At 32.2% G+C, this 16,741-nt stretch overlaps 2 protein-coding genes and 1 non-coding gene across 3 annotated transcripts; 2 read left to right on the top strand and 1 right to left on the bottom strand.

Annotated features, from left to right (window-relative positions):
* Positions 1 to 6,923: 6,923 nt before the first annotated feature.
* On the bottom strand, positions 6,924 to 6,995 carry TRNAQ-CUG. Its single transcript has one exon. It is a non-coding gene; the product is annotated as a tRNA-Gln (tRNA).
* A 54-nt stretch (positions 6,996 to 7,049) lies between these two features.
* Positions 7,050 to 9,540, top strand: LOC120078150 (pentatricopeptide repeat-containing protein At1g03560, mitochondrial). The gene has a single exon (XM_039032372.1). The coding sequence runs from the start codon at positions 7,088 to 7,090 to the stop codon at positions 9,059 to 9,061; it is 1,974 nt and encodes a 657-aa protein (XP_038888300.1). The 5' UTR covers positions 7,050 to 7,087; the 3' UTR covers positions 9,062 to 9,540.
* Positions 9,541 to 9,870: 330 nt separating this feature from the next.
* On the top strand, positions 9,871 to 10,929 carry LOC120077415 (F-box/kelch-repeat protein At1g16250-like). Its single transcript, XM_039031297.1, has one exon. The coding sequence runs from the start codon at positions 9,871 to 9,873 to the stop codon at positions 10,927 to 10,929; it is 1,059 nt and encodes a 352-aa protein (XP_038887225.1).
* Positions 10,930 to 16,741: the final 5,812 nt, after the last annotated feature.

The following is a 16,741-nucleotide window of genomic DNA, read 5'->3' as shown; positions in this document are numbered from 1 at the left end:
TCATCATGAACCGTATATCAGCCTCACTTCGTAATGAGATGGGGATATAGAAAGTAGATCCCTCTACATAACTACCATATCTAAATATTACCTCTCCCCATCATCTCTATTTATGGATTATGCATCACATAATCCATTGATTAATGTGTTGAAGTCAACTTGACGATGCATGTTTATATGAAAAGATAGTTGCCTATCATATTCTATCCCGTTTGACCCATTAACAATGTTTCCATGCATATAACATAAAAATTCCACAACGTCCATCGTAGTTTGGCCAATGCAATCTGATATTTATCATAATATATGTAAGTATATATTAGGTCAACTATATTAATGTGTTATTACTATTTTTATAAATGAATGTTTTTTCAAATAATAAAGGAATGTTTTTCTTTAAAAATAATATCCACCTTCAAACAAAATAATAATAAAAAGTAGGTACAAAATCATGATAAATATTGTTACTAAAGACATGCATCATCATTTGACCATAAATCAATGATAAATATTCTTTTATTTGAGAAATAAAACGTCCAATTAGCCGACTAAAAAACAAATTCTCCAAATAATCCACTATAAAATAAATTCTCCAATTAATTCATTATAAAATAAAACATTTAAGTTTGAATCCAATACCACTATTAACTTTAAATTCTTATTTAAATACCTATTTTTAGATTTTATTTTCTTTCTTTAATTCATTTTAGTTTTTTTTTTCTTCTCCCACAAAATAAAGTAATATCACTATTTTTTTCCATTAGAAACATATTCTTAATTTTACATTTAAAACTATTTTGGCAAAATGAAAAAAGATATTTGATTATGCTCTAATTGCTATCCTTTTTCCTTTACGTGTGATAGATATAGATAGGTATTTGATGTGAATTATAGATTTTTAGATAACATTAGATTTTTTCTTTGAACGTAAATTAAAGACAAATTTTGATTTTTAAAAATTTGAGTTAGATTATTTTTACTAAAAGTATGGAGAAAATGTAATTTTTTTTTTCTTGTAAAAAAATCTCTCATTTTACATGTGATGTTAAAAGATATGGAAAATATGGTTTTTATTATTTTTCTATTACGTATAATGCTCAAAAATAAGAGAAAAATAAATTATTAATGCTTTCAAATGTAATTTTTTTTTCAAAGATAATCATTTTAATATAAACAAAAATAATACCCTATTTATCTAAATAGTTTTAAAAGTGTCTTTTTATTTAATTATCTTTGTAAAGTACCTTATTTTTCCAATTAACCCGTTAGTACATTTGATTTTAATTTTATTAGGCCATTAAAAAATCTAGAATCATTTAGAAGTCTAATAACATATTTTTAATACTTAACCCGAACATATATAACACAATGTTAATCACAAGTAATTCTCCCTTATGATAATCTATGCAATTAAACCAATATAAAAAAAATATGAGAATCAATACAAAAGGAATTAACCCACTATAACAAATATATCAACTTATTAAAAGAAAAATATTGCACCTTATCAAAAAAACTTTGAATAATGATTTGTAGAACTTTTCTTCAATATAATATCTACTATAAACAAAATAAACATTAAAAAAATCAGTAAAGATTATAAAAAACTTAATTTTTTGTTAAATAACAAAAATATATCAACTTACCAAACAAAATACTGCACTGAAACAAATTAATAATATGAAGGTGGAAATGAAGGCAGAAGATGATCGATTTTGAAAATAAAGGACGAATGTGCAGAAATGAAGAGAAGAAAATAGGATTCGGGTGTTTATTGTTTGTAAAGGAAGAAGATGAAGAAATGAAGGGAATTTTCGGGTGTTTGTTGTCTGTAAAGGAAGAAGATGAATAAATGAAGGAAATTTTCAGGTGAAGATGAAGAAATGAAAATTCGGTCTGAGTGGAGATGAAGAAATGAAGGGAAATGAAGCGGTTTTTAAGTTTGAAATGAAGGGGAAAAAGATGAAATAGCAGTCAAAAAATCTAATTAACCCGTGTTAATGTGTCACACCCCGCTCCAGATTACCCTTATAACTTGGATGGAATGGTGACCTGAATCGTATATATCATCAATATACGAACATATTAACTCAGAACGTAACATATTTACATTACAGGTTTTCACAGCATTATTCGTACATGAATATTACAACTTAGTGAACCCCATCTAGAATACTAGTCACTAGACAGACACATGTGTACTAACTAATATAGGTCTTTAATTACGTTTCCTTCAACCTGTTTCTTTGAGTAGCAGAGCAGCAACAGAAAAGTCTTTTGGGAACTGACCACTACCTGAAAGGAAAACATTTGAAAACATGAGCTAGAAGCCCAGTGAGTGACTTAATACAAACATAAATCTCATGCTTAAACTGAAAGCTCAAAAACATAATACTAGAACTAAAATATGCCAAGTAAACGTATACATAAAACCTTTAAAACCATTGTATCTGAAACCTGAATCTTAGTTGAGAATGAACATTCATCGCTCTAATTCCCAATGCCAAGCCATGGCCAGATGAGACCCCTACTTCGATCTCTTCATACTAGACTATGGCTAGAAGAGACCCCTACGTCGATCTCTTTAAATATACCGATGGACATCTCAAGAAACTTCCTTTAAACATAAACATTGATAACTACTCTTAAACACCATTAAACATCATTATTCCCTAGTTGAGAACGAGCATACATCGCTCTAGCTACCAACGTCTATTACTGGCCAAGAAACCCATACTTCGGCCTCCCTTTGCTGGTATATGGCCTAGGAGACCCATACTTCGGCCTCTCATTCAGAACTATCTACGTGCACGTGGAGTTTTCTATGTACCGTCAACACCATAGGTACATTTATTCAGATACCTTCCTTACCTTCAGTATCTGGCTCACTTAAGCTATCAAGTTATCGAAGAGCATTAAAATAATAGTTTTCAAATATAGCATAGAAAACTCTTTAGGATATCTTCCCTACCTTCAGTATCCCTTTTCATTATGTTTAAGAATACTAACGCATGTACTTTGACAATCTTAGGTATTTAAAACATAGTACATCAAGTTTCATTCAACCTTATCTTTAACCCTAACACATGCTTCATACTTTGTAAAATAAGTTGGCTTATATCATGTTGAACTAGCTTGTAAAAACCATTGGCATGCGTTAGACATGGAAAACATACTTGAAAAACTCATACATTAGTAAACATCATGCATTGATCAGGCTTTCAATCATAGAAATAAGTTGCTTGAAATCACATAAAATTTAGCATAAGAATAACTTTGCTCAATCCCTCGACGTCGTATTACTTACGTGCACGTGATTATAACTGAGTACCATCATACCTTAGGTACTTAACTAGGATGTCTTCTCATTGTCCTTCAATATCCTTAGGATACCTTCTCATTGTCCTTCAGTATCCATCATATAACTAGTCATAAACATTTAGTTGAAAACTAAGGCTTAGTGCTCAAATCATCATACTAGTTCATCATGAAAATGGAGTTACTAAAACATGCTAAAAGTATTTGGACAAGATAACATACTTAAATCATGTCAATTTCCATGGAAAACATGCTTACTTGCCATGAGAATAACTTCAAACATATGTTTGCTTGACACTTCATATATAACACTTAGCATGAGAAATAACTTCAAAAATCATGGTTTCTAAATCATTAAAACATTAAATCATCACATAGTCACTCACAGGTCCTTCAAGTTTACTTCCTTAAGGCTTGATAGGCTTTTCCAATGGGAGTTGAACCTACACATATAAGCATACTACTTAGTGTTTACATTAGCCTTCCTTTTAGGCCTACTCAATAAATCAAGCTCACATGTCAAACCATCACATTGTGCCTCCTACCATTCAATTTGAGGGTTAGACACCTAGCCAATTTGAAGGGATTGGGTGCCAAAAGAATGCACCCTTTGATCGCCCATACTCCCCACACTTAGAAGAATTTTGGACCATCAAGCTGCAGATTCAATTTCAACAATTCATAACTAAATTTCTAGAACTCATCTCAAGGAACTTTCTTCTACAAACTTGCTAGAATTAAGTTAGCAACATTATCTTTAAATTTCAGCTTAAAATTCTCCGTCATTTAATCTGGATATTCAAACCTTCATCATTGGTCCCAATTCAAGCAGCTGCCTGCTCGTTCAACGATTTCCAGTTCAAACTTCAAAAATATATAACTCGATTTTCAGGTCTCATCTTAAAAAGTTTCATCCTACAAAGTTGTTTATAATTGAGTTAACAATATTACCTCAAATTTTTAGTTTAAAACTCTTCGTAATTCGTCCTGTAGCTTCAATTCTTCACTAATGGCCTAGATTCATCCGAGAAACGAACCCTTCGTCTTTATTTTGTCCTCCGGCCTTATTCCGGCGAGTTTTCCCTTCAGCAGTACAGCCACAGAAAATAGACACACAGAGCTTTCGAATGCCACTGAAATTACATAAATAGCCTAAGTAGTTGTCCAAACCGACCCAATGAATTCGGCCTTCTTGCTTATACCACCGCCAAAAATCCTGCATGAACCCTCCTTGTGCCACTTTGCCCACTATTGGTGATAAAGGGTTAGGATTTAGCAAATTTTCTTTTGCTAACTGCACTCACAATATTACTTCAGCACTACACCTCATTAGATGGCATGGTCTCATCCACATGCTTATTATGTATTCCATCATCAAGCATGACCTTCCCACACTCGGCCAACCCACCTCATGCTCAGCTTACTTCCCAATTGCACACTATCGCCCACACATTTCTCCATCTCCTAGGCCCTTGTGCATGAGCTCCTTCCTTAGCCTAGCCGAGTTTTATCCTACTTTTACACTTAGCTACCCAGGAGCTTATTTCTTCTTGCTTCCATCTTCTATCCTTCTTAAGACATGGCTTCATTTAGCTCATTAGAAGACATCACATTACTTATGCTTACTTACTTAAGGTAATTAGGGTTCAGGTTTTACAAATGTAACCAAATTAGTATCAACATTTTGCTTACCTCATTACTTTCTTCATCCTGCTCCCTTTTTCTCTCTCTTTCCTCGTCATGTTTGTAAAATTGTCCAAAATACCCAAAAATTAAGGTCCCCTTTGATAATTATTTAGTTTTTTTTTGTTAAAAAACAAAAAAAAAAACCTATTTCATCCACATTTCTTACAATAGTTTACATCTTTCTTAAATACAATAGTTAATTCTTAGCCAAATTCCAAAAACAAAGACAACTTTTACTTTTTAGTTCTCAAAATTTGGCTTGGTTTTTTAAACTATTGGTGTAAAGTAGATAACAAATGAAGAAATTTGGAGGTAGAACTAGTATCCAAAGACTTAATTTTCAAAAACAAAAATAAAATAAAATAATTATCAAACGAGGCTAAAAGTTTCTCAATGATTGACCTCTTCTTAAAAATAAGTATGTTTTTACCTTTTTCACATGTGAAATAACAATTTTACCCTCAATATTGAATGCCTTTTTATCTTCTATTTCCTAACTCTCTTTTGCTCTCTCATTCCAACAACCAAAAAACGAAAATTCAATGCATCATCAATATTCCATTCCATTTTCTGTCAACATTTATTTTACACAAACATTGTACCATCAGCATTCAATGTTATTGACAAGTAATGGAAGATCACCTTCAGTTGGACACTCTCACTTTTATAAGCATGGCTGGAAGGAACACGAAAAAATGTTTGAAAATGAGTGGTCATATAGCTAAAACGAAGTTGTAGCGACAAAGATATAACAAAAATAAAATTCATCGTTCGCACTGAAAAAGGATCACTTGCTTCAAATGTCTGATTGCTGAGCTCTTACTGTGCAATTTATTTTGATCATAACTCCCTCAATACAATTCCGTTTTAGCTAATTGACCAATCGTTTTCATACATTTTTTCATGTTCTTTCTAAGAATTCTGATAAAAATCGCAAAATTTAAAAGAATATTGAATATAAATGATTTTACAACATTTAAACATAGATATAATTTACTTTTAGATAATTAAAGGCAAATATTGTTTAAGTTTTTATTACGTTTATAGGCATGGTTAGAAAGAACACAAAAAACGTATGAAAACGAATGGTCATTTACCTAAAACGATGTTGTACCGATAGAGATATAACCAAACAAAGTTGTAAAGCGAGACCTTAGTGATCGCTCACTTTTTCTGTTAACAATAATTTTATCTTAGTCATGTCTTTATTGATACAACTTTGTTTTAGTTAAATTATCACTCGTTTTCATACGTTTTTTAGTGTTCTTTCCTACCATACTTATAAATTGAGTAAAATGTTAAAGCATTTTTATTTTTAAATGACTTCAAAAAATTTAAACTTAGATCATTCTTTGGTACATGATATTTTAGTCACATAAGAAACACATAGGAGAAATCTGAAAACTAAGGAGAAGTGAGAAAAGATTTATTTAAAATGAGGGGAAAATGGGTATTTCGCATCTTCCAAAGATAAAAAACAAACATGTTTCAAAAAGAGGTCAATTACAGAGAAGGTTTTTATTTTTGGGTCAATTTTGGTGATTTTCGCTTGTGCTTCTTTCATCTCTCGTTCCTCTCCTGCTTGCACTTGTGGCCATCATCCGACCATTCATCACCTACTTCAACGATCGCTCACGCTTGTGCTTTAGGCCATTAACTGACCGACATAACCTGCTCCAATGAACTCTCATGTTCATGCTTATAGCCACCTTCCAAAATAGTTTATCGTAGTACAAGGGCTTGAAGAGGAACACAAAAAATTGCTATGCATCTTGTGTGTTGAAGAGGAGAAAGCAGTCAACGCAATTTAAGTGATTTATGACTTAAGCATAAAGTTAATTTTGGTTGTTTTTAAATTTGGGATCATTGGATAATAACAAATTTGGATCATAGGCACAAAAATCTTTTTTAAAAAAAAAAGGTCCCACCGAGATTTGAACTCGGGTTACTGGATTCAGAGTCCAATGTCCTGACCACTAGACCATGGGACCAATTGATGACAGACTCGGTGAATTAACTAATACAAATACAATAATAATACGTCAATTTAAACCCCTTCAGCACCTTGTAGCGCAAAGCCCAAATGAGAAGAACCCTACTGAGACCTTCATTCCTTCGCTCTTCATATCGTCCCCTTCATTTACTTGATCCTAAATCATATTCTTTCTATGGAAATGGGAAATCGTCTTCGAAGAGTTCAGATTGCAATGTCACTTGCGGTTTCAGCGAGAATTTCAGGTTTGTATTTACAAACAATCTTCTCCCACCTCCCGAATGGATAGAACCTTTTGTAGATGTCTCTGATGTAATTTCGAGCTCTCAACGGCCAGACCCATCTCCATGGGTGACCCAAATTTTGAATCTTCTTGATGGGTCTTCGAACATGGAAGCCAATTTAGATTCTTTTTGTTGGAAGTTTTTGATTAAGTTATCGCCAAACTTTGTTGCATTTGTTTTACAATCTGTTGAGCTTCGTGAGAAGCCTGAAACTGCTATTCGATTCTTTTATTGGGCGGGTAAGCAGAAGAAATATGTTCATAAGATTGAATGTTATGTGTCTTTGATTGAACTTTTAACTTTTTCGACCGATTTGGTCAAAATCCGATTGGTATTCTGTGAACTTAAAGATAGGGGTTTGTTAATGACTCTATCAGCGGCTAATTCTTTGATTAAGAGCTTTGGGAATCTTGGACTTGTTGAGGAATTGTTGTGGGTATGGCGGCGAATGAAGGAAAATGGGATTGAGCCGAGTTTGTATACTTATAACTTTTTGGTAAATGGGTTGGTGAATTCAATGTTTATTGAGTCTGCTGAGAGGGTTTTTGAGGTTATGGATGGTGGGAAGATTCTGCCTGACACTGTGACGTATAATATTATGATAAAAGGATACTGCAAGGCTGGAAAAATGCAGAAGGCAATGGAGAAATTTAGAGATATGGAGATGAAGAATGTGAAACCGGATAAGATTACATACATGACATTGATCCAGGCATGTTATTCTGAAGGGGATTTCGATACTTGTTTGAGTCTTTACCTTGAAATGGAAGAAAGGGGAGTGGAAATTCCTTCTCATTCTTATAGTTTAGTTATTGGTGCGCTCTGTAAGCAAAGAAAATGTATGGAAGCTTATGCTGTTTTCGAGAAGATGAATCAGAAAGGTTGTAGAGCAAATGTTGCAATTTATACAGCTTTGATTGATTCTTACTCAAAAAGTGGGAGTATGGAAGAGGCCATGAGGCTCTTTGAGAGGATGAAAAATGAAGGGTTTGAACCTGATGCAGTTACGTATGGTGTCATCGTTAATGGATTGTGCAAGAGTGGTAGATTGGAGGATGCAATGGAATGTTTTGATTTCTGCAGAAATAAAGGAGTGGCGATCAATGCAATGTTTTATGCTAGTATAATTGATGGACTTGGAAAGGCTGGGAGAATTGAAGACGCGGAAAGTCTTTTTGAAGAAATGTTTGAAAAGGGTTGTGCTCGAGATTCATATTGCTATAATGCCATTATAGATGCACTAGCTAAACATGGGAAGATTGATCAAGCTTTAGCACTTTTTGGGAGGATGGAAGAAGAAGGTTGTGATCAAACAGTTTATACTTACACAATTCTTATTGATGGGCTGTTCAAGGAGCATAGAAACGAAGAAGCAATAAAGTTATGGGACACGATGATCGACAAAGGAATCACCCCAACCGTAGCTTCTTTCAGAGCTCTTGCCATAGGGCTGTGTCTTTGTGGCAAGGTAGCCAGGGCTTGCAAAATCTTGGATGACCTTGCCCCAATGGGTCTCATTCCTGAAACAGCATTTGAGGATATGATCAACACATTGTGCAAAGCCCGACGCATCAAGGAAGCCTGCAAATTGGCAGACGGAATCGTGGATCGGGGTAGGGAAATACCGGGGAGAATACGTACTGTTCTCATCAATGCCTTGAGAAAGGCAGGTAATTCTGATTTAGCCATCAAACTTATGCATAGTAAGATTGGCATAGGATATGATCGGATGGGTAGTATTAAAAGACGAGTTAAGTTCAGAACACTTATTGAAAATTGAGTTCTCAGCTCTGATGATTTTAACATCCTATCTCTAACTCTTGCAATGACCATCACAAGTTTTATTTTGTTCGTAGTTAATAACAAAGTTCTGGGGAAGCTCTGTTTTGACCGCCTTTTGGTCCATTGGGTTTATTTCTTGTGATGGTTGAACAAAACTAAGAACCTATAATGGAAATCATTCCAGGTGCAGTCACTATGTGAATCGTTCAACATATTGCGACCAAATACATAACCATGGCTCTTTTTCTTGTCTTTGATATGGATGCCTCTTTTTCAAACAAAAGTTTCTCATAGCTCAAGACAGTTTCTTTCAATTAATTTCTATTTTTGACACAAATCTTAGGTATCATACCTGTTTTCTGGTCTTTGATTGTATAAGAAGGGGATCAGGGTTCATATTTTTTAGGGACAGGTCGATTCTGTCGCTTTGTTTTTTTTTTTTTTTTTTCTTTTTTAAAATTTCAGTAGCCAATGGGACATCCTTCCATGTTTTCTTCAAACTATACTGTACTAGAAAGAAACAACCTGAGAAAAGCTAGACGAATCCTTATTGGCTAAGAACGAACAAGAAATGTTCATAGTTTTCATCACCAGTCGAATGAATCCCCTGTTTTGAATCACCTCTTTCTTTTCACCCAATTTCTTAACTTCGATGCAAACAAATGACAGATCTTAGAATTGTCCGACTGTTTCCTGGCTATTTAACCTCCATTGATTCTCATTGTTCAATTCCCCCGCCATCACTTCAAAGTGATTAACTCCATTATTTGCTTACTGCTTCGATTTCAACCCTTTCCTTTTAAACATATGGGTTCGGTTTCAACTGCTTCGGCGTCGCCGTCTCGGCCACCGACGGGAAACCCACCAGCCAATTTCAAGATCTGTGTATCCTATTGCGGCAAAGATGCTTCACAGGGTGTTAACATGTCTAATTGGATTGATTGTTACGACCCACAAGACAACTCATGGAATAGAGTTACTACAATACCTGGACTTTTGGAAAATCACGCTCTCAAAGGGTTTTCGATGGTTTCAATCGGAGAATTCATATACGTCATCGGCGGTCGCCTCTGCGAGTACATGGCGTCAGCTGACAACCAAATAACGAGAAGCGAACTAGAAGTTCGGCGACAGGTTTTGCGATACAACATGCGTGAGAATAATTGGTACAAATGTGCATCGCTCGTTGTCCCTCGGTTCGACTTTGCTTGCGGTGTGATCGATGGCAAGATTTATGTCGCTGGCGGGAAATGCAAGTTATGCACTGCCACTGGAATGGCGTCTGCAGAAGTCTACGATCCAGCGTTAGACGAGTGGAAATCTCTGCCGGAGATGAGCACCTCTCGACACAAGTGCGTCGGAGTCATATGGCAGGGAAAATTTCATGTCGTCGGTGGATTTGCTGGAAACAATGACTACATTGGGAATATGGAGAGGAGTTCAGCTGAAGTGTACGATTGTGAAAGATCGTGTTGGAATCTGATCATCGGAATGTGGCAACTTGACATTCCGCCGTATCAGATTGTTGCTGTCGATGATAAACTGTTTAGTTCTGGCGACTGTCTAAATTCATGGAAAGGGCAGATCGAAGCATATGATTGGAATCAGAATATTTGGAGTGAGGTCGATGGGTCTCGATTTGAAGCTCTGTCGGCGACGAAATTTGTCACGATGGCACCTGCTGGAGCTGACTTGTACTTTCTTGCTGGGCGTAGGATGCCAGATCAACCGTCTAAGATGACTTTGGTTGTCCACGTATTTGACACGTCGGCTAATGGTGACGCGTGGAGGAGCATGGAGCCTATGGAAGAGGAGGGCGAAAAGGAGCTCTGCAGCCATTGCTGCGTGGTAATTCTAGGAGAATAAAAATTTTAAAGAACAAAATATTAAAAAAAAAAAAAAAAAGATATATATGAAAAAATCATTATTTATCTTTGTACCAATTTTTTACATTAAAATTTTATTTTCATCCGAGTTAAACTATAAATTTGAATAAATGCCAAAGTGTTAATTTAGACATATGGCCCAATTCATCAAGTTGATATGACTTCGATTAAAAATGTTCAATTTTCAATAATAATAAATGTTTTATCGAGAGAAAATAAAAACAAGAGGTATTTCTATATTCTATCTATGCAATACTTGAAATATTAGCGAACTTTTGATAATCATTTGAGTTTTGATTTTTAATTAGTAAAAAATTAAGTATATAAACATCACTTTAGCCTTTAAATTTCTTGTTTTGTTGTCTATAATTAACAATTGTTTTTTTTTAAATGTCAATTTTTTTAAATTAAAAAAAAATCTAAAAACTTATTCTTGAAATTTGATTAAGAATTTTCAACTTTTATTTTAGAAATATAACAACTATAAAAAAAAAAAAAAAAAAAAAAAACTAAGAAGTAGGTTTCATTTTACATGATCAAATGATTACTAAACCGAAAAAATGAATAAATAAAAAAAGCTATCAGAATTGTGGCCAACAGTCTGTCTCTATCAACTCCAATCCTAATCTTGATCCTGCCGATTAAAAAGTGGAATTTAATTTATTGAGTCAAATAATACAGAAAAATATTATTATTATTATTATTATTATTATTATTTCGAGAGAGTGTTATAATAAAAAAAAACCCATAATATTTATAAGATACATGAATAATTCTACTTATAATTTATTAATTTTGAGATAAAACCTCGTGTTATTTGATAGCAAAGAGTTGATGGAGACTATTGTAGTCATAATTCGTTGTTTGATTGTTTTGTGCAATGTTAGTATTGAGTTATTGAAGACGCTTTTGTCATATTGAGTTTTCTTTTAGTTCACCGACGTGTGGGGTCAATATTCGAACATCTGAATTTTTGCTTGAGGACATATGCTTCTCCACCCTATTTATCTAACTAGACTCAACCTGGTCCCATTTTTTAATCTTTACCAAAATTTATATAATTTTTCTCCTCAACTTTCAATGGTTTATCAACCATTTTCCAAGCTAATGTCTTATAAAAATTGTGTCTAATACGTTATTTAACTTTAAAAAATGGTTCATAAATCAAATAAATATCAGACATGAGATTCAAAATTTAAGAACCAACATAAACTTGTTAAAGTTAAAACAATAAATTAAACACTTCATTACAACTTTTAGAGATTTTTTCAGTGTAGATACCAAACTTATATGTTCACCTAATTTTTGTTCTATTCAATTACAAATTTAGTCATTGAGCTTTCTTAGTTATGTTCTATTTCAAAACTTTAAAAAGTATCTAATAAATCTTTAGACTTTAGTTTTGCTTCTAATAATTTTTTAATTTTAAAAATATGTACTTTCAGTTTTGGATCTTATAAGCTTTGAGATATTCGAAATTATTTAACATTATTGTATCTAGTAGACATTAAATAAAATTTTGTGTCTGATAGAATATGGAATCTTCAATTTTGACACTAAATATTATGTTTGAATTTTATATATCAAATGGATCAATTGTTTATGAGATTATTAGACTCAAAACTAAAACTTTAAAGGCAGTTCAAATTCCTATTACATTAAATTGAAATTTTTAGAAGGTATGAAATACTTTTGAGAGTAGACATAGTTGTATCATTTTAAAGAATGTATGCCCATTTAATTTTTTTGTTTTTTATTTTTGAAAATGAAGTTTTAAACACTTCTTCTATCTCTAAACTTCATACTTTGTTATCTACCTTTTACCAATATTTTTTAAAACATCAAGTAAATTATTGGAAACTAAAAAAATAAATTTTTAAAAACTTGTTTTTATTTTTTAAATTTAGCTAAGAATTCAACTCCTATATTTAAGAAAGTTGCAAATCATTCAAAACAGGAAAATATGCTTAATTTTCAAAAACAAAAAACAAAAAATAATTTGGTTACCAAAGAGGGTGTTAGTTCTTTATTTTTTATTTTTGAAAATCAAGTCTATTTTCTCTCTACTTTTAACATGATTTTCATCTTTCTTAGGTAAAAAAATTGAATTTTAAGTCAAATTCTAAAAACAAAAACAAGTTTTTGAATACAACTCTTTTTAGTTTCAAAATTTTGACTTATTTTTTAAATATTGCTAGAAAAATAGATATAAAAGCAATAAATTTAGCGGTGAAAACATATTCATAGACTTAATTTTAAAAAAACTAAACACCAAACCAGACATAATTAATCTCATTTTATATTAAAGAGGGGTGATCGGGCAAATGGCCAAAATAGAATTACATTTTAGAAAAATGACAAAACTGTTAGTTTAAGCAAGCTAACAACGAAAAAAATAGGATCATTAAGCACTCTAATTCTTTAATTTTAGCATGAAATCAAGCATGTTCATACAATATGAAGAGGGTTTCAGAAATACCTTTAAAGAACACTTTTGATCTTCAAATTCAGCTCCAATCTTCACAGCTACTAAGTGTAGATTATCAGAAGATCTTCCTTGCTATTCTCTTTGGACCTTAGATTGAGTTTTGGGACTCAAAATGAGCTGAATTAAAGGGAATTATGAGCAGAATTTTCAACTAGAAGAACAACAAATTCTTCAGCATCTCAGCCTTTCAATTCTCAATTGCATGGCCTAATTTCAGTTGACATTTCAGTTGATTGGTAGTGGTTTTATTCAGGTTAATCATACAATCAAATTGCATAATCAATTAACACCACCTACTTGATTTTTGTAATGGAATTAGGTGACTAAAGTGGGATAAACCCACTTATTTGAAAAAAACAAATTTTCAAATTTAAAATCAATTCTATTTAAAATTAATTTAAAATCAATTAATTGAATTTTTATAAAATTCAATTTTAATCTAATTTTCCAAAAATTAAAACAAAGTTGATTTTCTAAATTTGAATTTTTTTTCAATTTTAGATTTAATTGATTTAATTAATTGAAATAATTTAATATCCAATATTAAATTAATAAAGTACCAATTTCACAACCATGACTCTCTATTCATGAAATTAATATTTAAATGATATTTAAATATTAATCAGTTTCGCTTAATTCAATAATTAAACTTGTAATTATATCGCATATAATTATTTATTCCCTTAATTCGAATTTGAACGTTTCACATTAACTCATCACACTATTCTAAGATTTATTCCATTAGTAAGGGACCTAATAGACCTAATGGACCTACAGATCATGGGTTCCAACAATCCAAGATTAACTCTTTTAACCTTCACTCGTTAACTACCAGGTCACCCTATTAAAGCCTAGTAGTTGCACTCTTATATATTGTGTCTACTCGATATAATCATTATTAGTAAGTTAACCCTTCACGTGTTGTTCTTAATAACGGTTGGGTCAATAGTTGTTTTACCCCCGAGATTACCCTCTTGTTCCTTAAGTCCCACTGATCCTCTAATAAACAATTGGTTTGTGATCCAATCATTAAATTGAGCCCCTCTCGGGCCAATGAGAGGGTGAGACTCCTTGTTCAAGACTCGGAATCAGCACTTAAGGGAACAACCTCTCTACTATCTCTAAAAACGGGTAGGAGTGAATTTCATCTTGCACCCTATGTCTCCAGCTATCTATCTGGTCTTATCCTGAAATGGGAGGCTTATTGAGCTGACACTATTGTCAACCCTCACCTATGCAAGTCTAAGGATAATCCCGAATAAACATGAGTTCATAGTTAGCTCAGGATTAAGGTTAAATTACCTAGGTCATCGCTTTGAAATAGCCAGCCTTAAACAGTAAACAACGTTATAAAGTAAGAGTGACTTATTTCTTGGTCCAATTTTATACAAACTCTTTACAAGGATGCCCTCACTCCTCATGTCTCCACATGAACGAATCAAGATTACTTCGTTTGTAGCACTTTACAACATTTGTAACATCTACAAAGTGGGCCACATCCAATAATGTTTCCAAAATAAGGTACCCAACCTTATCAGACCATTTTGGTTACCTACTCGAACTTGATCCACTCTTATGTCTTCACATAAAGTTCAAGTATTCATGTGTTAGCCATGGATCTTTAGATTATTGGATTTATTTCTAAAAGGAAATGAGCAATTTATATATTCAATAACTACTTTATTGAATCAAACTTCAATAACATTTTTATTGATTAACAGAATAAATTTATTGTTTACAAAAACCCAACAAAAATATAATTTTGTTTGTGAAAATGATCGAATAACTAATTTAGTAACTATTTTAAATTTAACCATGGACGAAAATACCCCACTACCAAATCCCTGTGAATATGGTGTATTTAAAAAAAAAAAAAAAAATCTAACAACCTAGATCTCATAACCATTCCAAATCTCCTGAATTTGAATTTTGAATATACCTATTGTGAAGAAAATAAAAAAAATACAATTTCTTAAATCATGGAATTATGAAATCATGAATTATAAAATAATAATTGAAACAATCTTGGATAGAAATAAAACCAAACAAAATCACACAGACTCAATAAATTATTCAACTACAAAATTACTAATAATTAAATCTGTTCCTAATCGATTAAGAAAGATTATAACAATCAATATTTTATTAATCTTCACTTATAAAAAATCTATTTTAAATCGAATATTAAAATTTTAATGAATTTTAGAAGAATTACTTGTATACATGATATTTGCAATGATAATTCACCCGAATTATAGAAAAATAGAGGCAAAAACTGTTAGCATAAATACTTTAAATCTATATTAAATAGATAAATCATAGGATCATTCATGCAAAATTGTCAAGAATAATAACATATCGGATTCTATTGAGAAACTAAGATAGCTTCAAGAAAGACTGGGTGTTTATTGTTTTGGTATATTGAAAACCATAGCCCTAAGGTCTCTTTATATACTAGTTCAATTAGGGTTTCCATTAAACCCTAATTAACTAGGAATGAGCTTCTATCCATTAAGTTCATACTCAATTAGGAATCCAGGGCCTTAATTAATTAGATCACATAATAGGGTCCAATCTAATATAATAACCCAATGTGATAAATTATTAGTCTACATATACAGCTCATACTTTAATTAAACATATTATTATTTAAATATGTCTAACAATCTCCCACTTGGGCTATGTCTGTGTACCTTATATAATTAAATCACATAAACCTTAAGCGCGCATAAACAAGTTATTTCAATTATAGAATTCCTTTTTAGTTCAATCGAGTCCATCTCCTGTATTAGTACGGAATCAAGGCAGCTTTCGTCACTACCCTTGTAACTAAACTTTCATTGATCATCAATTCCAATACATTCAATGACATAGATCAAGTATGGATGGATAACATGGAAACTACATACAAAATGATCTAGATCATGCCTGTTTTCAACTGGTCCAAATTCCTTAATGAGATCATTCTGAAAAACTTTATGCTAAATTGCATGCATGATAAACGAGTTCAAATAATAAAATATAAACCATTAACTTTATTCTATATAGAAAATAAACAAAATAAGGTCAAATAACATCCTCAATAACAAACGCCCACTAAACCATCAAAAAATTGACTAACACCCATGTGAGCAACATGCTCATGAAAAACTTTAGGTGGTAAACCTTTAGTCAATGAATTGTTAGGAATGTCCTAGAACTCGCAGTTCGTGTTAAACATTCTATTTTATCAATAACAATGACTTGTTGATTTTGCATCTTATTATGAAAATCCAATAAATGCATCATTGGCTATAGTCTGAAT

This window comes from Benincasa hispida, chromosome 5 (assembly GCF_009727055.1).
Source record: "Benincasa hispida cultivar B227 chromosome 5, ASM972705v1, whole genome shotgun sequence".
Lineage (NCBI taxonomy): Eukaryota > Viridiplantae > Streptophyta > Magnoliopsida > Cucurbitales > Cucurbitaceae > Benincasa > Benincasa hispida.
The sequence above is the reverse complement of the archived record's forward strand: the minus strand, read 5'-3'. Positions and strand labels throughout refer to the sequence as shown.